Below are 21,832 nucleotides of genomic sequence, written 5' to 3' on the forward strand. Positions count from 1 at the left end.
CTGCTAGACTATTCTCTCCCTTTATCTCTTTAGCCATTGCCTTTTTGCCACTGTTTGTGGCCTCCAGAGAAGGTTCAGCACCTGTTTTAAACCTTCTTGACTTTGGCCTGTCTCTGCCCTCTCACTCATAGCTCCCATCTCTATTTCTCTGTTGTAGATTCAGGGCAGTTGCTTCAGACTTTTCAGTTCTCTTACTTTCCCTTTATCTCCACGTAATCTCAGCAGGTACCCAAAACCTTATCTTCTATTGTGAGAAGTCTTTCCCTCTTAAAATCTATTTCTCCCTTTCACTCTCATTCTTTCTTTATCGTACACACGTGTCCTTTCTTCTCTTTGATTATTTGAATTTTTTATGGTATCATCTTTCTTAGATCAACATTACAATGATTAAAACCTCCACTAATTGAGTGTGCTGATTTATATTTCCTCAAGTGCTTGTGATTTTCAATTGTGAGCTCATCTGCAGCAGAGATTGTTTTCCCATGCAATTCTCATGCAGTCTAGGTTTCTGTTTCTCTCCAGAGTACTTTTCCATTCGTTTCAGGGAAATACCTCAGGGATATCACTAGCCCATGTCCAATTTCCATGTTAATTTTTTTTTTAACTTGGGGATTTCTCTCCTGTCTGGTATGATAACTTAGAACTTCAACTCCATGGAGAGAGCAGTTTGAAGTTCTCATGGGAAATTTTTCCTACAAGAAATTTGTCTGAGCAGCTCGTTTTGACTGTGGCATAGGTGGCAGGAGGATCGGAGGGGCTATGCCGGTTAATCATCCAGTGGATTCCAATACAAGCTTTCTGAGTCTGCTTTTGCAGGCTCACCTTATTGCCATGTGTCACCCTGAATGTCCAAGTTCCCAAGAAATTGTGTAGACAGCAGGGACAGTGTCTGCTGCAAGGCTGCCATTGGGAGTCCGGGAGTGGAAGGGCTGTAAGGGGCCAGTTCACACTGTGTCCAGCCTTTGAGGTCCCGCAAAGTGCTTTGGCCTCTGCACTCTGTGTGTGTGTGTGGGTGAGAGGGCGGGCAGCCGAGTCCCTGATTCTATCATGACCTCCGAAGTCTTGGGAAGACTCTGCTTTTCCCTATGCACTACAGAGCTCATGCCCTGCTGCTCCTGTAGCTAGATTGTACTGTTCCGCTGAGAACCTTAGATCAAAGGCCAAGTGGCTTTGGGGCAGCAGCCTGGCCTGCACTGAAGCAGCCTGGCTAGTTCTCTTCTGAGATTGGGAAAAGACTTTCAGGAGTTAGTATACAATGAAATGAGCTGTTATTGAGTGTTCACTGGATACCAGACACTGTGTCAGGCTCTAAGAACAGAGGGAGGGATCAGAGAAGCATCTTTCTTGTCATTATTTGCATCACAGACCAGCGCTGGTACAATGTCTCCTGTAGCCACATTAAGAAGAACAAGATGGCCTTTATCCAGAACTCACTGTACCTCCCAAGAATGTGAACTTGCCAAAGGCCATAAGCCATAGTGTGTCTTATGTCCTTGCATTTATTCTTTATGGTGATGTCGCTGTGGGTGATTTGGCTCCCCACTAAACAGTGGCCGGTGTGTCTCAGGCTCCATGGCCAGTACACGACAGAGCCACAGTTCAGGCAGATGCTTCTCAATACAGCAGGACCTTAGCCCTGGCTCTGCTGCAATGCCAAGCCTACCTCTATGGGCCACATGCAAGCCACGCAGACGTCTCAGAGTGAGCAGTGGGAGAATTAAGCCGAGAAAGGACTGGCCAGTCTCATCTGGGCTGGGCACAGCACGGTTTCCCCACACCTTGGAAAAGGCTCAGCCAGCAAATGGTGGGAGAGGGTTTGCAGAGATTGACAGGGCTAGGACTACTCCCAGACCTCAGCAACTACAGTTCTTCAGCCTGCATTGGGGATGGAGTGAGGAGGCTCTGGTTTTGATAAGGTTTCTTTCTCTGTTCTAGACATGTGCTTGTTGCATTCAGGAGGCTCCCTACACAGGCAGAAACAGAGTAGCCCTCTCCCTCTCTTGCTCTTCGGGGATCAGGCCTCAAGCTAACTTTCAGGATAGACACTAAAATCCCTGCAAATGCATTTCTCCCTGCAGATCATGAAGGAGGTGCGGCGAGCACTGTGCAATGCAGCCACGGACGACAGCAAGCTGCTGCTCCTGAGCGCGGTGGGCAGCGTGTTCTGCAGCGGCCTGGACTATTCCTACCTGATCGGCCGGCTGTCCAGTGACCGGCGGAAGGAGAGCACTCGCATTGCAGAAGCCATCAGGTGAGCTTTGCGGTTCTGTCTGGGCTCACCAGAATTAGGAAATAAAAATACAAGCTGTCGAATTAAGCATGAATTTCAGACTTGGCACAGAGGTGATGCCAGGCTGTTTTGCGTGTGGAATACTGAGTCCCTTTCTACGGTGAAGCCCCGCTCCAAAGTATTCACCTGCTTCCCACTGCAGAATTCTTTCCAGAAGGTGCATGAGAAGCTTGGGTGCAGTTAAACCCCACCCCTTGCCTTCCCTCCCAAAGGTATTGGGAGCCTGTAATGATGACCTTATTTCATAATAAAGGTCTTTTCAAATGTAATGAAGTTAGTAATTTGAAATGAGATCATCCTGGATTATAGTGAACACCAAACCTGGAGAGAACTGCCCTATGAGAGCAGAAGAGAAGGACCTTGCATGTAATCCTAGCCTCTCGGGGGGAAGAGGTAGAGCTTGAGAGTCTGGTTGATGCTACAAGACCCTCCCCAGGTATATTTATGTATTTATGGGGCTGAGAAATCTCTTGTGAAAGAAGTTTGTTCTTAATCCAACAGAACTGGGTGGACGTAGTATGTCCTTGATCTCACATAGCCTATGGATGCCTCTTGCTCTCTTAAGAGCTCTTCAGGGATGAGCACCTGGCCTGGTGCTCCTGCCCAGTCTTTGTCATTGCTTAAAGAAGGCACACACAGGACTGGGCCCTGACTCCCTCTGCACATGCTGGATGAGTAGATGGGGTGGGGGGTAGAGGGGCACAGATGACTCATCCACCAGCAGCCTCCTGGACGCAGGACTGTTGTGAGGGGAAGAGAGATGTGCACACTTGCCCTCAGCACAGTGCCATGATGGCTGGTTCAGGAAGGCGGGGAGGGCTAGCTGCACCTGAGCTCAGCGGCCACCTGAGCTCAACACCCACCTCCATGCTCATTCGTGGTGCAGCTCCGAGCTTATCATCTTGTCAAGCCTATTGCATTTTCCAGAAAACAAAAGCCATCAAAATTATAGGCCTGGCCTCCCTGGTGGATTGCTAGGATAAAGAGCAGCCAGATACCCATCCTAGCCTATTTCTGGCACACGCTAAGCACTTACAATAGGTGTAAAGAATGATTACCGTTACTGTGACAGCTGTTACTTCCAGCGCCAGAGTTGTAGTTAAGCTCAGTCTGACTATGGTGTGGCCTCCTGGAGACTCCTCGGGGGCCCTGGGGTGATGATCACAGTGTGCACTTGGTGCTCGCAGGCTGCTGTGTGGCTGTGAGAGTTGGCCCGGGAGGACTTTCTTCTACAGCTCTGGTTCAGTGGAACAATTGCCCTAGGTGACATGGGACATCAGCACCATCAGAGACTTGCTCTGCATCTTCAGGAGCCTCTGTGAATGATCACAGACCACCATGACATACATGTGTACAACCCACAGTGATGGCAGTCCAATTGCTACTCCCTGGACATCAGGAACTGTGCTGGTGGCCTGTGTGGATAGTGTCATGGACAGTATCACATGGTTTTACGCAGCCCCGTGAGGAGTGGCATGAGCATTTCCATGTTACAGAGGGAGAAAATGAGGTTCTAGAGGTGGGGCAGCTTATCCAAGGTCTGACCCCAAATCTGTCAGATTCTCCAGTTCCTTTCTGCTGGCAGCAGCATCTTGGTCAGGCAGGAGCCATAGAGGGCTTAGGTTGTATGGAAGAAACTGTGAAAGCCAGTGTCCCCCTGATGGCCTTGGGTGCTGGGGAAGGTTGGCGTACAGTCTCGTCCTCCCCCTTCCCCCGCCAGACAGTGCTCTCAGATCAGGTATCTGAGCCACAGGTCTGTAATGCAATATCCTGTTTGCTGTTTGGCTCCAACGTCCATGGGGCCTTGTGATACAGATCTGCTGCCTGAGGTGAGAGAGAAAGGCTTGCGCGGGTGTGGGGGGGCGGTGTTCATATCACATTTTTATATGAAGGAAATGAAATGAGGAGCAGGTTGGAATGAAACAGGAGCGGCTGGGGATGGGGGTGGCGCTCTGCATGCTTGAGCCACGCTGCTCTTCTAGGGTTCTTGTTGTCCTTATATAGCGTTTATTTAGTTTGGAAACCAGAGTGAAAGCTCTGAGGTCCTGAAGAAGGTGAGGCCTGCAGTTGATTCTGGAAAAACAGGAGGCCCACCCGAGACCTCCAATGGCAAGGCTGATGGAGAAACTAGGGGCTTGGTACTGGAGAGGTGACAAAGGCAGGCGATCCATTCTCAGTCTGGCATGGAGGAATTCTGTACCAAGTGGAAGATTTAGCTTGATCAGTCTGTCTTTCCCAAGCCCGAAGTCTTAAGATTCTGAAATTACATGAGGGCACTCAGAAAGGGATCTCTGATGAAAATCACCCAAAGCTCGGGGTTTCAAGGACTTACCAATAAGCCCCATGTCCCCTACAGATTCCAGATTGCATTTGTTAAAAATAAAATGTAAGCCAGTGATCATCACACATCCTAAATCCTAAGGAGAAAGCCACTAAAGCCAGGAGAAAGCTACTAAAAACCAGGAGTGATGGCCATGGTACCAAGACTTGCATTTTGTGTTTTTCTGTTTTGTTTTTTGGTCTTTTGCGGCGGGGGGGGGGGGGGGGATAGTGAGGCCAGCCATAACCAAAGTGCTTCTACCTTCTCAAGCAGCATGATGTTGCAAGCCTACGTCAAAGCCGCATACTTTCATGATGACTTTATAGGGAGTGCAGAAGAATGTAAAGCAGTCTTTTCATAGCTGTCTCAGGTCCTACCAAATCATGATGGTACCTGTATCTTTTCAAAATGGTTAGAAGGAGGAGCACTGTCAACTGATATTTGTATTAGTTAAGTATTAGCTGCTTTAACAAATCCCAAATAATATGGAATGGCTCAACTGTGATAATAATTTACTACTTGCATATAGAAATCTAAAGCAGATCTCACCAGTCAGCTCCTGGCTCTCCTCCAAACCATGATTTATGAACCCATGCCTTTCTATCCTATGGCTCCACCAAGGTCTTCCAAGACTTCTGTGTTCATCTACGTGACTTACCTTGGAGGACTTCGTGTTGGGAGGCTGTGTGTACATGTAAAAACTGCACATGGCTCCTGCTCCCACTCTGCTGGCTAGCATCTGGTGACTTGACCACAGCCACCTGAAGAAAGGCTAGGAAATGTGGTCCTCCAGTAACCTCAATAATAAGAAGGGAGGGAGGGAAAACAGCTTTGGCGAAGTGCTGGTCTATACTTGCTCCAACAAACTCTCCTTCAGGGACATGTGTATTTCTTTAGTAGCTGCTTACTGAGTGCCAATTTCAATATCGGTGGAAGCCAAACAATGCCTCATGTAGATCTGTGGTTGTCCCTAAGGTGTTAAAGGACTCAAAGATAAGGACGTAAGAAAATCATTAAGCAGGGTAATTTCAAACCATGGTATTGATTGTAAGACCTCTCAGAAGCCTTCTTGGCCATGTTCAGTGAGCAGCAGGATCAAGAATGACACGAGCCAAGGAAGATCAGGGTCATGAGCATTTGGATTTTATCCTTGTCAGTGCTTGGTAGCTGTCAACCTTCCATCGGAGAATAATGAAGAATTCTGGCTTTACTACATACCTTGAATCTTTTCTCCACCTCCAGATGAATATTAAAATTTTATAGATGTTATCTAGCAACTAAGAGAAAGGCAAATGAGATTGTGGCAGGTGGCTCTGCTTTGTAAGTGCAGATGCATGCTGTAAGCTTGCTCGGTGCAGACAGGCAGGGCTAGGAAAGGCTGATCCAGCCATGACGGCAGAAGTCAAATGCCATTGGAAACCAAGCATCCTTCCTCAGTTTTAGACAAAGCCATTCTAATACTACACCCTCCATGACTCAGTATCCCTGTGGATTATTCAGAATCAGATCATTCCTGATTGAAGGAAATCATAGATGTCCTCAAGTTCCAACTCCTGTCTAGTCAGCATCGCCAAATGTGATCATGAATCCCAAAGTACAACTCCTGCAATGAGCAATTTCTGCCTGGAAAAGCTATCTCATTCCTTGGGCCAGTGGTGGTAGAACATTCTTTGTCTCTTGGAGTTGCAATTTGCCTTTTTGGAATACCTTCCTCTGGTTGTGCCCCCAAACCATAACATTCTGGTCATCTTCCTTCAATGTGTACAACTTTGTCAGTATCTGGGGTGTCCACGTAATTCACTGTTCTAGTCATGGCTCTCAAGAGTGGGAGCAGGTGATGGAAACTGAGAGTAGCTCGGAGATATCAGGCATGAACTGGCTGACAGGGATGCATATCCACCCTTGTCAGTCCCCTGTGAGAAATCACGCAGCCTGGTGGCTCTGTGTCTGGGTGAGTAAGGCCCTTGCCTGTCCCTGCTCACCTCTGATGACCAGAACGTGCATCGTAGTGCGTGGGAGAATTATGGGGCTCTGGGGGCTTGATGACCGCAGGCATCTGTTAAAGAGGGACTTCTCTCTCGTCCAGGGACTTCGTGAAGGCCTTTATCCAGTTTAAGAAGCCCATTGTGGTAGCCATCAATGGGCCAGCACTGGGCCTGGGAGCCTCCATCCTGCCCCTCTGTGACATCGTGTGGGCCAGTGAGAAGGCCTGGTTCCAGACACCCTATGCCACCATCCGCCTCACGCCAGCCGGCTGCTCCTCCTACACCTTCCCCCAGATCCTGGGCGTGGCACTGGTAAGCATCCTCTTTCCCTAGCAGCCTCCCTCCGCAGGGTGTGTGCACTTGGCTCCTTATAGGATCCTTCTTCCATTGTGGCTTCTTATTGATGAAATGCAGGTTCCTGTCCACCTACAGAATCTTCAGCTTCTTCTGCCACTCCAGAAGAGCCAGAACTGAGGTTGGTCTGGTCTTGGGGCCTCCAAGGTATCTGCCTATGGGAACAGCAGAACTGGGAGGAGGATGATGAGGTCCACTCACTGCGCACCTACTCTGTGCCACAAAACTGTACATGTATTACCTTATTCCTCACAGTAACTCAGTAGGACTGTGTACGATAACCCAAAACACACAGTCCTTCTGTCTAAATGGTTGCTGTCTCACCCCTGCGCCCCTGTCTGCACCCCTAGCAGAGGAAGAAGACAGAGAGATCTTACCCAGGAGATCTTCGTAGGTTGGGCCTGCAGGGGACATCTTCTTTTCCATCACTGGCCATGACATCATCGTGTGGCCGCTCCAGTTGGTAGGGGAGGTGGGAAGCATGGTTTAGCTGCACACCTGGCAAGAGAAGGGAAAGGACTGTGCTGATCACACAGCAGACTCCATGCTGCAGATTCTTCCATTAAGATTGCCACGCCATGTCACTGGGTGGGTCAGTGGGGCTGGTGTCCAATCACAGCACTAGGGTCAGGAACTGCTGTCACAGTGGAGAGCACTCACTGTGTGCCGGGGCTGGGCATGGCCCGGGAGGAAGGCAGTTGGATAGACATGGAAAAGGAGTCAGATTGAGCAGAGGGTGAGCTGGGCAGGGCTTGGAATGAAGGTCGGTGAGCATTCAGTGAGAATGGATGAGAGGGAGCCAGGCATGAGGCACAAAGCTAGGCAGGCAGTCCCCCAGGAGCGGTCTGCCCGGGGACTGACCTGCCACCCTCCAGCAGTCACCCGAGCTCATCAGAGACCCCCTCAAAGCTGCCAAAGCTCAGCCGAGACAACAGGCCCGAAGGCCATACTGACTCCACAGCCCCGGAGAGTGACGTCCGCCCTTCCACGGTGGCATATGTCTGTTGTGAATTTTTCTTTCTTTGGAAAGGACTCCAGGGTTTCTGACGACTTCTCCACCCTACTGAAAGGACATGGTGCCTCTACCCTGATTCCTGATTGGCTGTCAGCAGCCACCCATTTCGTAACCATGACGACTCCCATCCATCTAGGTGCTCTGAACTCTCTGTAGGGAGGGCTTTATAGTTCTAATTTCTTCCTTCTGTCCTTTTACATTTCTGCCTGTCATTGGGTTCATCTTCCTTCATCACGTCAATACCCTGGACCCAGACCATGGTGTGGACCATGAGTCTGCCTCCAGATGTGGGAGAGGTACCGGGCCTAGGCACACAAGGCTATAGGAAATACCTGGCTCCTTTGAGAATTTAACACGTGCCGTCACACATGTCCACGTGCAGTTCACCCAGCATACTAACCTTATGTTGTAAGACAGCTCCTCACAGGAGTCTCCGTCTTCCCTGAGGAGCTCAGCCCACCCCTGCCTTTGCTCTTTCAGGCCAACGAGATGTTGTTCTGTGGGCGGAAGCTCACAGCCCAGGAGGCCTGCAGCAGAGGCCTGGTGTCCCAGGTCTTCTGGCCCACCACCTTCAGCCAGGAGGTCATGCTGCGGGTCAAGGAGATGGCCTCCTGCAGTGCCGTGGTGAGTTCCTGCCCCCTGTATGCCCATTCCCTTTATAGATGAAGAAGCCACCAGGCGCGAGGGACCGACGTTCCAGATGCCATAGACAAGGAGGTGAGAGATTAAGTCAGCAGGCGTTGCTCAGCATTGTTCCAGATTCTCTGTGCCCCGTCAAAGAGATTCCATAATCTGGGGTAGTATGTGTTGCTTTAAGAGAAAGCCCTGCACCCCCTCCCAAAGCACCAAACACTTCAGCTTTCAGAGAGAGGAGAAACCCCTGAATTTTACAGGACAGGGTGTGGGACAGCTCACAGTGACTAGCCCAGAACACAGTGACACCACACTTCGTCTCTTCTGTCCGCCGAGTGCCTGGCATGTCTAAACTCCACCGTTTGACGCTGAAGAAGCATTGAAGAACAGAGAAATAGCACCTCTGCAGAGGCGCCAGTTACTAATTAAGTGTTGATTTTATCTCACGACAGAAACCGAGTATAGGAGGGGACGATTCTTGCTGTAGCTGGTGTGTTACAGGCCACTATGCTCAGCTGAGAATGAACATCCTGTTGAAAAAAGGCATCTCAGGAACTCTTCTGCCTGTGCTGGCTGGAACCATGACTCTGTCTCCATGTCCCAAGTAGCTAGGGTTGTAGACATGAGCCACTGGTGCCCAGCTATTACTGAGAATATTACTCATTCTATGATTATTACATTGTTATACTGTAGATGCAGCACTGTGATCACTCAGTACTGTGATGATTACTACCTTACTAATACTCAGTACTATAGTGAGTACTACAATGATCCCTCACCTATCTCGGGAGCTATGCTCCAGAGACCCTTGTGATAGGTGAAAATCCCCCAAGTAGCAGCATTATATAGTCGCCCCTCATCATATTGCGGTTCACTTATTGCTACTTCACAGATTTTCACCTGTCATGGGGGATCTCTAGAACGTAGCTCCCACAATAGGTGAGGGATCACTGTTTCTGTATTTCTTTTTAAAAACCTGTGATACAGCAAAGGCACACTAAGTGAACTGCGATACAGCAAGGGACGGTGGTACCATTATTACCACTCATTGCTACAATTCCTACTCTATTATGATCATTGCTGTGATTGCTGTGGTATCATTCATTCCTCTGATTAGTACTGTGCTGCCATGATTATTACTGATCGATGCAACTTTTGTGTATTCTGGCAATTATGATGATGATAATTGCTACAGTTATTATCACTCATTAGTACAATGATTACTACTGCTCTTACTACTAAAAGGGCCATTGCTGTCGGGGTGGGTTATGTGGATGCTTTGACAACCATGAGTTCGTTTCATCACCTCACCCTGGGTTCCCAGTGACCCTGAGTTAGATGCCATTGTCCCTGACACATTGTGAAAATGTCTTAAACTCTCCTAGCGTCCACAGCAAATGGCACTATGGTGATGTCACTCTTGGGTAAAAGGCGACACTCTTGTGGCCTATGGTACCATCATTTCCCCACCTTCCCTTCAGTCATCCTGGGGATGGAGGGCTCACTCTCTTGACCACTGGAAGCCATTTAACCACTGCTGGAACCCAGAACCAGCTAGCCCAGGCCATGGTTGGTGAACCTCTCCATCTGAGGCAGACCAAGGTCTCACAGGCCAGCACATAGTCCCAGGGCCAGCTAACCAAGCTTCTCGGTTCCCTTGCAGGTGTTAGAGGAGTCCAAATGCCTGGTCCGGAGCTTCTTGAAGTCAGTACTGGAAGATGTGAATGAGAAGGAGTGCCTCATGCTCAAGCAGCTCTGGAGCTCCTCTAAAGGCCTGGATTCCCTGTTCAGCTACCTGCAGGACAAAATCTACGAGGTCTGAAGAGCCCTCGCTCACCTGCCCCCGCGTTCATGGGCGCCTGACTTCCAGCTTGGCCCTGTGTTCTGGCCATTGGAGCCCAGGATCTGCCCCTGCCAAGAGTTCATCAGGGTGTCTCTTTACACCTAGGGTTGTGTCCATTCCTGTGTTTGGTTGTTCCTCATTGGTTTGCTTTCGTTTTACAAGGAAGCGCAGCACACCTGACCTCCCCACACGCTGCCCCAATTTGCCACAGAGCTGTCGAGGGCTACATCTTCCCAAAGCTCTGTTGGGTTCTGCTGTCCTTTCCCTATTTGCTGGAATGCACCGCCATGGTCCACGAGGGGAAGACCACTCTCCCTTGTCCTGACTCAGGCTGTGTCTACACAGTGCCTCTGATTTAGAGGCCACCATAGTTCTCTGGTTCAGTGCAGATTTGTGGCCAGGGGTTGACTGTCTTAGGGAATTCTCAGACCAGTGAGCAAGCCACTGTGTAGACCCGGCCTCAGTCTCCTCTCCAATGCAATTCTGTGTGACTATTAGGGCTTTGGTCTTAAAACCGAACTGAGCGATTCACAAACCCAGATATTGTACATTTAGAAATGTTTTGTTAAATATATATTTTTAAAACAATGTACGTGGAAATTCTGATAATTTATGTGTATTATATGTAAAGCTAGTTTTGCAAAATGTGAACTACTAGGAAATTTTTTTCTCTTTATTTGGGCTTATTTATTTATTTTTGTTTATATATTATGATGTCTGATGTTCACACAGATCTTATTTTCATATTGCCCTGGACCAAATACCATTCAAAGTTCATGTCATTTGGTGTACTCTAGCAATGAACCACATAGAAAGATAATTCAGACAGATGAAAACAGAAGGATTTCTGCATCAGGCCCTCTTGTGTAGCTGTAATGTCCTAATACCAGTTCTGCAGTTTGTTCTTAGGAGAAATCCTGCTGGAGTCTTCTTCTCACTTGCTGTCTTTAAGGAGGCAAAGGTTTCTGCCAGCCTGCGTGGTCCCGGAGCACACCCAGTCCCTAACTATGTGCCATGGGGAGGAGGAGGGGAGACCCTGCTGGGGATGGTGTATTTCCCAGAATGTGATGCTGACTGAACTTGGGTTGTAGAGACCGTCTCCCTTCTGCAGAAATTCAGTGATTTCTGGTTTTTGCCTTCCAGGGAGGTGGGAAAGAAATTGATACCTCTTTGTTTCTAGCTGTTCACTTACTTAAAAGAGCAGCAGCCAGGAGGAGGTACCTTTGCCCCAGTGCCCGTGGGCAGCAAGAGGTCTCCAGCATCTGCACGCGGACCATCCGCCTATAGTCTCTGGATCTGCGGCAAGAGGGAGGCGCTCATTTGAGGTTTGTTTTTGGTTTGCGGTTTGGGTCAGTGAAGAGTGGTATGAGCACTGAGGCTGGAGCAGCTCTGCACCAGTCGAAAATTCTTAGGGAGATGGGATTTTTCATTTTTAGTCACAACCTCAAGTATTTCTTTGTTCTCTCTCCTTCTTTTCCTCTGAGTTGCCAGCCTTTGCTTGGCTCTTTCTTGGAACCCTGAGTGCGGCAGAAAGAGTTGGGCACAGCTGGCAGAGAGGAAGCTGGTTGGCTACAAAGAGGAAGAGCCAGGGGGAGCCTTCTCTGCCTCCTGTGGTCCTTTGGTCTTTTTCCTTTTCCTACAAGTGGCTGGGTGCTCCGGGCAGCATAGGTAGAGGGGTTGCATTGTCCCGGGCTTTGAGTTCACAGCTGAATGTCTACCCTAGAGCAAGAGAAACGGCCCTTGAAACAGTGGCTCTCACGGATATCAAGCCTCCTGGCTCTTAAGATGACCTTTTCTTCACCAGAAAACCTTTTCAGTCCAGGGAAGAGGAAGTTCCCTGCCATTCTCCTCCAGCCTCTGCCATTTTGAGGGCCGAAAGAGACAACCTCCTTGGCTATGTTTAGCCAGAGGAAGTTGGGATTGAAGTCATGCCTAGCTCCCTTGTAGGATCCCATAGGAGCCGAGTACCTGGAGCATAGGAACGAGCACTGGGAAATGCTTGCTTCTGCCCTGGTGCCTGAGTGAGTCTCATGATTGCTGCCCCCCAAGCCCTTAGGTAAACGTCATTCTTGTGTGTGTGGCAGAGACTCATCGCTGTTGCTGCATCTCCGCTGTTTAGCGTCTGATGAGGGTGGTGCTTGTGTTTGATGTCTACAGAATCCCACTGAAAATGGAAAGGGAATGTTTTGAATTTTCTTTATCAGTCTGTACCTTTGTTTTCTGCTGAAAGAAGCGGAAGTGTTTAAGCGTTGGGCATATCATTATTTCCAAGTATATGAACACGCCAGGGATTTATAATGTCTATGGTAGCTGTGTGAACCCCTCTTTAAGGTAGAATTCATGCTGGTCATTTTTAGGTTCTGGGTGCAATTGGATTTTTATTTTAAAGACTCTGCATTTTGGTTGTTTGTACAAAGTCAATTCAATAGGAGAGTTCTACCAACAGAGAAAAAGTTAGTAAATGTGATTGCTCCAGGTTAGACGAGACCGTTATAATTTTTATTTTTCAAATAGTTGTTTGGGCAACATATACCAGATCTATGGTTGTGTCAAAGGATAGCTTTCTCATGATAGGACTCAGACTTGTTTTTAATCTTACACCCCAGTGTCTTTTCTCCACCCCTAGAGTGCTTTCTCCCTTTCTTTCCTTTCCCCTGCTCCCTCTACCCTTGCTGGGGCTTGGAAGGATCTTTGAGGAATTGTGGTTGGATTTAGCAATCCCATCCCAGAATTCCTTGTGGAATTCCTAAGTAAACAGCTATGGTGGGAAGTTGGGAGGACCTCTGTTTACCAAGGACCCCAGCAAACCACCATCTCCATTTCTTTGCCGCCCTTGGAACTTTCCTTCCTGCTCTGTCTCAGCGCTCATGATCTCTCTCATAATTTTGCCATGGAGCCATTGGAGTGAAAGCCTTGTTCCAGACTTTTTTCTTTTGCATAGTTTTTGTCGAGATGATCAGACATTCTCATCAATTGGAAGCCAGAGCCTAATGTGGAGGTCATATTCGCGTGTCCCTTCCTGCTTAGAAATAATGTCTGTGCATAAAAACCAAGTTGTTGGTTTTTGTTGTTTTTTTTTGCTAAGAATGAAATTGGATAACTATGAGAAAGAAGGAAGTAGAGAACTAATGTAAACGTTGTCTTGTTGTTTGGTGTAGATTAAACTAGGAAATGTTCTCTCCAAAGCATGAAAATACATTTTCCCCACGTGAAGTTTAGTATGAAGATGGGAAAGTAGTAATCACAATAGACTTTGAACAATGCAACCCTATCTCTGAATAGCCACATTTAAAAATAGCCTTGACCGAATGCTGAATTGCATTTCCCATTATTAACTGTTGGTTTTAAAACTAAAAAAAAAGACACTTTTTAAAAGTTTGTAAACTTTTTTTAATTTGGAATTTAGTCACATTCATGCAGTTTTTCAATCTAGTTTCTGTAGAAAATTTTTTTAACAAAGAGAAACAAATAGAAACATCTGCAGATCTTCCTAAGTAAATAGTTAAGATGCAGAATTGCGTCTCTAATGTGTTTCTGTATTTAGATATTTAGATCTGTTGTATATATTAGTCAAGATACTCTCGCTAATATACACAGTATTTAAGACTCAAAATGAGATTTCTTAAGTATTTTATTTTATTCTCTGTAAATGGTTTTGTAAAATCTTTAAAAAAATCTACACTTTGCCTTTGTAGATACATCTTTGGGGTTTGTCTTGCATGTCTACTTTTGTTGTAGATAAGTGTTATTTAGTTCTTTCTGCAAATTTGGGTTAAAATGCTTACAGACTTTAATACAGTATATATTTTCAGAATATAAACTTTTATATTTCCGTGGTAAGTTAAGATATGCGTTTTAGGCAATCTTTTCCATTAATATCATTTGTTCTTTTTAAAAATAGCATACTGGTTTGGTGCCAATGTGTTTTTTTTTTTTAAACATAATGCTCTTATATTGTTAGAGAGCAGAGGTTAATTTTCTTTTTTTTTTAAAGAAATTATTGGGTTTGAAGTATCATTTGAAAATGTACTGAATTTGTGAATAAGCCTTACCATTAGGATCAGTTAAACTTTCCAACTTTTGCAACTACGTGTAGAGTTTAAGGTCGTCTCATAAGTTCTCATTGTGTGGCTATTGAAGGAGTTTGGGAACAGAGCCTTAAGCTTGTTGCAAATATATAGATATATATATTAACAAATAGGGTAATACGGGTTGTTTCCTCCATGTAACCATGTTAATGGGCTCAGTGCAGTCTGTAATTCATGGCTAATCTGAAGAGTGTGGTTTAATTGATGGTGGCAGGGACCAGGTAGATTCCTTAGTGATGGTCTTTAGCCCTCCAATTGGACCAGGGACAGGTTTTCTAGAGCCACTTACTTACTATTCGCATAGTTCAGACACGGTCATGAGGAGGAATGCTGGTTCATCATTTGTTTTGAACAAATGGTATTTCCTGCTTCTGACCCAGGTGGTGGACCACAGGTTCCTTGTGGATGACCTGGAAATGTCCATTTTGGCTGAGCTCAGCACTCCTTGAGAGATGTTAACAAAGTTTACATATGAGTCTTACTGTGTAGACAATCTGAAGTCAATTTTCGTTCCACAATCAGCATTCCACGTGTCCTCTGTGTCTCTGTGTGTCAAGCCATACGAAGGTGGAATGGAGCAGGATGAAGGCAGACTAGATGCAGAACAGGAACACCAGCTGTGTCAGTCTCTTCAGGCTGAGACAGTACAGTCATGAAATTTATCAGCGACGTGTTCTCTGTGTCTGGGATCTCATAAAACCAATTAAGATTCCCATTTATTTTTATTTAAATATGATTCCTTTTGGTTGGCCATACTCCAGTAGTCATCCATTGAATATTCTCACCAACACTTTAAGTAGGAGCTTTAGTCCAGGGCTATAGTGTAGCTGAAGCCATATGGTCCACCTCTAGTAAGTTTTCATTGTCACTTGATCACCCATTTGCATGAAGATTTGCTGATTTGCTTCCCATTTCTTCAGTGTGTGTGTTTGTGTGTGTATGTGTGTGTGTGTGTGTGTGTGTGTGAGAGAGAGAGAGAGAGAGAGAGAGAGAGAGAAAGAACCAAAGTCTGATGTTAAACTTCTTCTCTGATGTCTCTCTGGTTTGACCTCAACTTGGTGGCCCAATGCCTCTCTTGATCCTGGACCTCATTATGTTGATTTTGGATAGTTTAGAGATACAGGCTTTTCCACCTAGTATTTATTTTGTCCCTGTGCCATTAGTCCCAACTTGAAGTCATTTGCCAATGTCTGTGTTGACAGGATTGTGAAAATAATTGCCTTTCATAAAACCAAGGACCAAAGAATTCCATTATTCCAACAAAACTTAAGTTATCGTAGATGATAGGCACATCTGGACAGATGTGTGAGCTTGATGGCACAGAGAAACCACTCAGTTTCCCCCAATCTCCTGCTTTCCCCTGGCTGGCCATACTGAGAGGATTGTTGTCACATGGAGAAGGCTCTGAAAGAGGAGTTTCTAAGATTGGAACTCAGTATCTCAGGTGGATGTTTTCTGCTGTGTAGTCCTCTGTCTTTATTCATATCATAAGTAGTGGAGGTCTGGCATTTCCCCGGGTTGTGTGACCAGTGTAGACTCATCCATTTGCATCTGAGCCTCCAGCAGGAGCTCTGCAGATGTGTCTCCCCGAGCAATGGGATCCTGCAACTGCCAGACGTCCACCTCTTTTGTTCCACATGGACCCATTCCAGTTCCTGTTTGGCAGAGGAGAGCTTTTTCTCAGTTCTCACACCAGGTGTTACTCCATTCTCATTCATGATGAAATCATTGATCCATTAACCAATTGAGAAATGAAGGATGCTGATGAAGTGCTATTCTATTGGTAAGGCTTATTACCAAACTTCTGATAATGAAGCAGGCTACCAAAAACATAATCCAGCCCACTCTCAGAATGTTTGGGTTTGATCATGGATGTAGCACACACACCCAAATCCACGGAGACCTTTGCAAATTAGGCTACTTGTTTTTATTTTGCCAGATTATCATGAGAAAGTCTTTTAACTAGTTCTGAATACTTGTAAGTATGAGTACTTCATAGAGTTACAAAGCAGGTACAGCTGGCTCATTCTCACCACGTTGTAAATACTTCCCTGAACTGGGTGCAGTACTGAGGATAATAATCAGATTTATCAACTGCTGACTGTCTAGAGCAAATTGTACACTCTCTTTGTGAATGGTCCTGTAACGTGTATGAACACATTTCTGGGTGCCTTAGAAGTTGTATTTTTCATGTGTGCTAATACGCAGTATTTATACATTGTGAGAAGCTGCTTTGAATAAAAAGGTTGAAACTTCGCCTCCATTTGCTGTGTTCCCACTTTGGCAGTCTGTACTGAAAGCTCACAAACAAGCTCTGTGGTTTCTGAGTAGAGAAGTCTCTGGTTTTATGTCTGGATTCTTGCAAGCCCGGGGCCCCTGGCCTCCCTACCCAGCTCTTACCTGAAGCTCTAGGTATTCAGGGAGATAGCTGTAGGGGAAGTGAGGGGACCCTAGAAATGGAGAGAACACATGGGGCTCACACATTTATCTATTCCCTAACTCACTCGAAGCATTTCTCACACGGGTCCCCCTCTTCAGTGTGGACAGCCTTCCGTAGAGCTTGATTTCGTACAACCCAAGCTGCTACATTTGACCAACAATATTTGTCACTGTGGATGATGTCCTTTCATGGCATGATCTCATTGCTTTGTTTGTACAACATGGCTCTGAGGAGAGATCTGGCTTCCAGGGCTAAATTCAAACACATGGGACTGCAGGGACGAGAAAGAGGAAGGCATGAGGAAGGCATTCCGGATGTTGAGATAATGGATACTGCAAAAGGGATTTACATAAGATTACCCGTGTGTCTGTCTGCCCACTCACCTATCCATCTTTCTGTCCACCTGTCTGTCCATTCAGTCTCCCATCTGGCAGCAATCATTGTTGACCACCCCATCCACTGTGAATCAACCTGTATGGGTGCTGGGATGCAGATTCCTCAGACAGCTCTTGTATAAATGACCTTAGATCTCGTCGTGTATGAAAGGTGATTCTCAAGATGTCCACATCCCAGGACTGCAGAGGGCATGTTCTCAGAAATCATTACCTTTGAAGTTGAGAAGATAGTGTGTCACTCATGGTCCATATTCTCTTGAGTCACTTAGTTTGTGTGCTGCATTTCTGCTCCTTTTTCCTTGGTGCCCTCATCATTATCTTCATGGTTGTGATTATGAGTACCTCTTCCTCTTCAAGGTCCTGATTCCATCCTAGGTAGGTGGTCCAAGTCAAGCCTGAAAGTCCTTTGCGTCTCCATTGTCATGCGGTCCTCCTGCAGGTTGGAGGAGTGTTTTGAACGTTGGTTGTAACATCTGTAAACACAAAAAAACTCGCTGTCTATACTGTCACTCAAAGGCTTCTTTGATGTGATATTTTGCTCAACGAGCCCCTTCCTCAATAGGAGAGAGGAAAATGAGTGATGGAACTGAAACTCCCTGCTTGGCCGGAAATACCAACAATTAGATGATAGTAGTACATTGGAGATTCAGTAATGGAGTATAAGCACAAAAGCAACTTTCTGTTACCTCTCAAGGTCCCTTTAGGTCTGCCTGATTTAGGGTAAGGTGACAGGGTAGTCCTTCTGTGATCAGAATGAAGCCCTAATGTACTTCTGGACCTTTCTGCTATCATAGATTCTAGGAGTCACAAACAGACTCAACTCATTCACAATTACCATGTTGAGTTTAGAAGTCCTTTCAGCTATATTCAAGAGTACAGCTTTGCTGACACACGCTTGCCTTTACTGGCTGGATGCAGACAGTAGGAAAGATGTTGCACGAATGGTGATGTCAGATGGGGTTTTGTTCTGTGGGCCTCAAAGATGTTCATTCTCGACTCTCAGAATTTCATGGGTTTCTTGGTAACTCCCTAAGTGTACAGTGGGCAGTCCCTGTAGTTGAATCAATTAATTCTATGTAATACTCATCCCCCTTTCACCTCAACAGTCCCAAGGAGTCTGGGAAGAATATTCCTCACACACCCTTCTGGATGCACAGAGGCACAGATTACAGGTAGACATCAGTCAGGTTCTAACAGTGATGTCAATGTGTGGGCGAGTCTCCTAAGAGAGGCAGGCTGTAGGGCTTTGGGGGTTGTAATGAGAGCAGGACTGGGGGGGGGCCCTGGAGGGTGCAGGGGGAGTGGCCCTGGCTGACTTAGCTTTCACAGATTTGTTCCAGGACAGCAGAGGAGACCAGGGAGGGCAGAAGCAAAGTCACCAGCAGGAGACTTGGGATTGCACCTTGACTCGGGCTTGAACCAGGGATGAGGCAGGCAGCTAGGCAGTGGTGAGGAGTGAAATCCCGTCTATGGTGATGACAGATCAAGATTTGCAGGTGGGTTCGTTGGCAAGTTGGGGAGTCAGTCAGGTGGACCTGAGCTTGAGCTCAAGGGTCTGGCAGAGGAAACTTCCCCTAACTGATGCAGGGATGGAGCTGGGACTAAAGAATGTCGCTGTGAGTGAAATTGCCAGAGGCTGGGCTGAGACCTGGCTTCTCAGGCAGCAGGTAGCAGGTATGCAGCCTTGCTCAGCCTGAGGATGGTGGCCTGGGCCTCTGGCGAGGTTTTGAATGATGAAAGGAAGTTTACACATACACGTGCATATGTATGGGTGTGTCTGTGCCTGTGTGTAATTTCATACATTTGAGATGTATTGAAGTCTGGAAATAACATTGATTGTATATATGAACCTCCTGTGGGCAGGGAGTCATTTTTAATGGACATATGATTCATATAAAATACGTCATTGTGTATAATTTTTATGTTATGAACACAGTCGTTATACAATGACTTAATAAGATACACATATGTGTATATGTGAGCTTTTATGTACGTGAGATTTACGCACACATAAAGGTTTATTTAAGTGAGACGTACATACTTGCAATTTTTCTATATATAAAACTGTCTAGAACTGTTGGTTGTTGGCAAGTGATCAGTAATTAAATGAGGTTTACATATATGCATACAATTATGTATTAGATTGACTGAAAATACCAATAGTAGTCAGATATATCGAAACGCCCACAGCTTCAGGACACTTGTTGGCACAGTATATTGGCACCATGTAATAGCAGTAGCTATACTAGGACTTCACTGCAGGATACCTTGGCTAGAGCTGGGCTGTTGCTCCTCCTCTCTTCTGTACTTAGACCTCCCAGTGCCTCTGTCAGGGAGTCTTGAGGATGCAGGGTGTGTGTGTGTGTCCCTGAGATTCCATAGAGGTGCTCTGGTGACTCCTGCATGCTGAGGCTTCTAGAGAAGACACGGAGGCAGTGGTATTGAGGCAGGGATGCACCAAGATCGTTCCTAAACAACCTGGAGTCAAGTCTAAACTCAGGATTAGGAGACTTGAACAGAGCATCAGTCTGGGAAAAGCCAGGGCCCAGAGTGGCAGAGGGACAAGAGCCACTGTGAGGCTGTGTGACGTGGACAGGTGTGGGGCAGAACACGGGCACTTGGATGGGGCTGTGGCCATCAGGCCTGTGGACCGGGAGCTGGCTCTAGGAACCAGGTGGACAGGAAGTGCCACTGTGTGTGTGAATCAAGGCTGACTGGTCCTGCCAGCCATCAGCTGGAACAACTGTGCAGAGATCTGACTCCGCCAAGTGTGTAGACAGCAAGAGCATAGTTGGGAGCAGAACAACCTTGTCATTAAGCTCTCCAATTAGTTTTCTTCTTGATTGTGTCACACACCTTTCCTCATCTGGACAACGGGCAGTAATACCCACTATAGTTATTACAAAGCTCATTCAGGCTAACTGGAGGACGCCCAGAAGAGGAACTGCCTCATAGCAAGCATCCTCTGAGCACATTCATCTTCTCTTTACCAAAAAAGCGACAGAAACCTGGCTGGAGGGCGGGGGAAAGAGTGCAGGGAGCAAATCGGGAGACAGCGCGCCTCAGCAAGGTGCCATCAGGGACTGACACCCAAGCCAAAGTAGTTGAAGGGTGTCAGGAGACCGCCCCCGCTCCCCCCCCCCGGGGGAAAGCCCCCTGCCAGATGGTACCTTGTGGGATGTAACTTAATAACATCCTAGATTAAAGGACTTAAAAATGATCTGTGGCTGCAGAATGGTTGGCGTCCGTAGGTTTAGCTCTATGTGCAGAGAAACATTCGGGTGCCAGCATCCCTGTGGCACTTGGCGATGTGCACCTGGGAGACTGCAGGAACCGCTGATCCTGGCCACCGTGGAACACAGAGTCTTTGTCTCTGTGAGTGCACGGTGCCCAGGTGACAGGATACCTGGTGGGTCTAACTTCATGCGTGCATGGTGTCCCAGGATGCCACCTATAACATTGTTAACCCTCTCCTTAACAGAGAGACACATGAGCTGCTGTTCCAGCAATTGGGTGGCAACAAAGAGGGGAAAATTCAGATGTTGTAGGTTAATGCCTGGTTGACGATTTTTTTTAAAGAATCTCATGGTCTGGGCTAGGAGGTTGGCTCAGTGGTAGAGTGCTTGCCTCGCATGCATGAGGCCCTGGGTTCAATTCCTCAGCTCCACATAAGCAAAAAAACCTGGAAGTGATGCTGTGGCTCAAGTGGTAGGGTGCTAGCCTTGAACTAAAGAGATGAGGGACAATGCCCAGAGTTCAAGCCCCACGACTGACAAAAAAAAAGAATCTCACGGTCATGTCTTTAAGGTGGGATCTCTCCTCAGCTACACTTTTTGTTTGATTATGAAGCTTTTCTCTACCCCCTGCAAGCCCTTGCATGCTTCCCCATACTATTAGCATAACTAAGAAGGTGATCTACCACTTGAACCACACCTCAGCCATTCTTTCCTCTTATGTATTTTTCAGGTAGAGTCTTGCATTTGTCTAGGGCCAGGCTCAGACTGCCATCCTTCTGCCTATGGTCCCTCACGTAGCTGGAATCATGGGTGCTTACCACCACGCCGGGCTTGTTGATAACATTTAGTCCCAACTCCAGTCCTTCTGAACTCTTGCTTCCTGAGTAGCTGGAATTACAGGTATGAACCACAGCACCTAGCTATACATAACATTTTTCATGAAAAATCATTGTATCCTGTCAGATAAGAAAAGAGTGAGGGAGCTGGGAAGGTGGCTCAGTGGTAGAGTGCTTGCCTTGCATGCCTGAGGCCCTGGATTCGATTCCTCAGCACCACATAAGAAAAAAGCCAGAAGTGGCACTGTGGCTCAAGTGGTAGAGAAGAGCTGAGGGACAGCGCCCAGGCCCAGAGTTCAGACCCCACGACCGGACCAAAAAAAAAAAGAGTGAGAAGAGTGGTATTCTTTTGCAATTTTTCAAATCTCTTTAACGTCAGGCTGGATAGATTTTTATA

General features: G+C 46.8%; 1 protein-coding gene across 2 annotated transcripts in view; it reads left to right on the plus strand.

Moving 5' to 3' along the window:
- Positions 1 to 16,791, plus strand: part of Cdyl2 (chromodomain Y like 2) — a 104,264-nt gene extending 87,473 nt beyond the window's left edge. For both annotated transcript variants that reach the window (XM_070016965.1, XM_070016964.1), the window contains exons 4-7: positions 2,079 to 2,251; positions 6,697 to 6,907; positions 8,445 to 8,588; positions 10,261 to 16,791. In XM_070016965.1, coding sequence (XP_069873066.1) covers positions 2,079 to 2,251; positions 6,697 to 6,907; positions 8,445 to 8,588; positions 10,261 to 10,419 — 687 coding nt within the window. In that variant the 3' untranslated portion in view covers positions 10,420 to 16,791. The remainder of the gene's footprint in view (positions 1 to 2,078; positions 2,252 to 6,696; positions 6,908 to 8,444; positions 8,589 to 10,260) is intronic.
- The last annotated feature ends 5,041 nt before the right edge of the window (positions 16,792 to 21,832 follow it).

This window comes from Dipodomys merriami, unplaced genomic scaffold (genome assembly GCF_024711535.1).
Source record: "Dipodomys merriami isolate MVZ:Mamm:240054 unplaced genomic scaffold, mDipMer1.0.p SCAF_120, whole genome shotgun sequence".
Taxonomy (NCBI): domain Eukaryota; kingdom Metazoa; phylum Chordata; class Mammalia; order Rodentia; family Heteromyidae; genus Dipodomys; species Dipodomys merriami.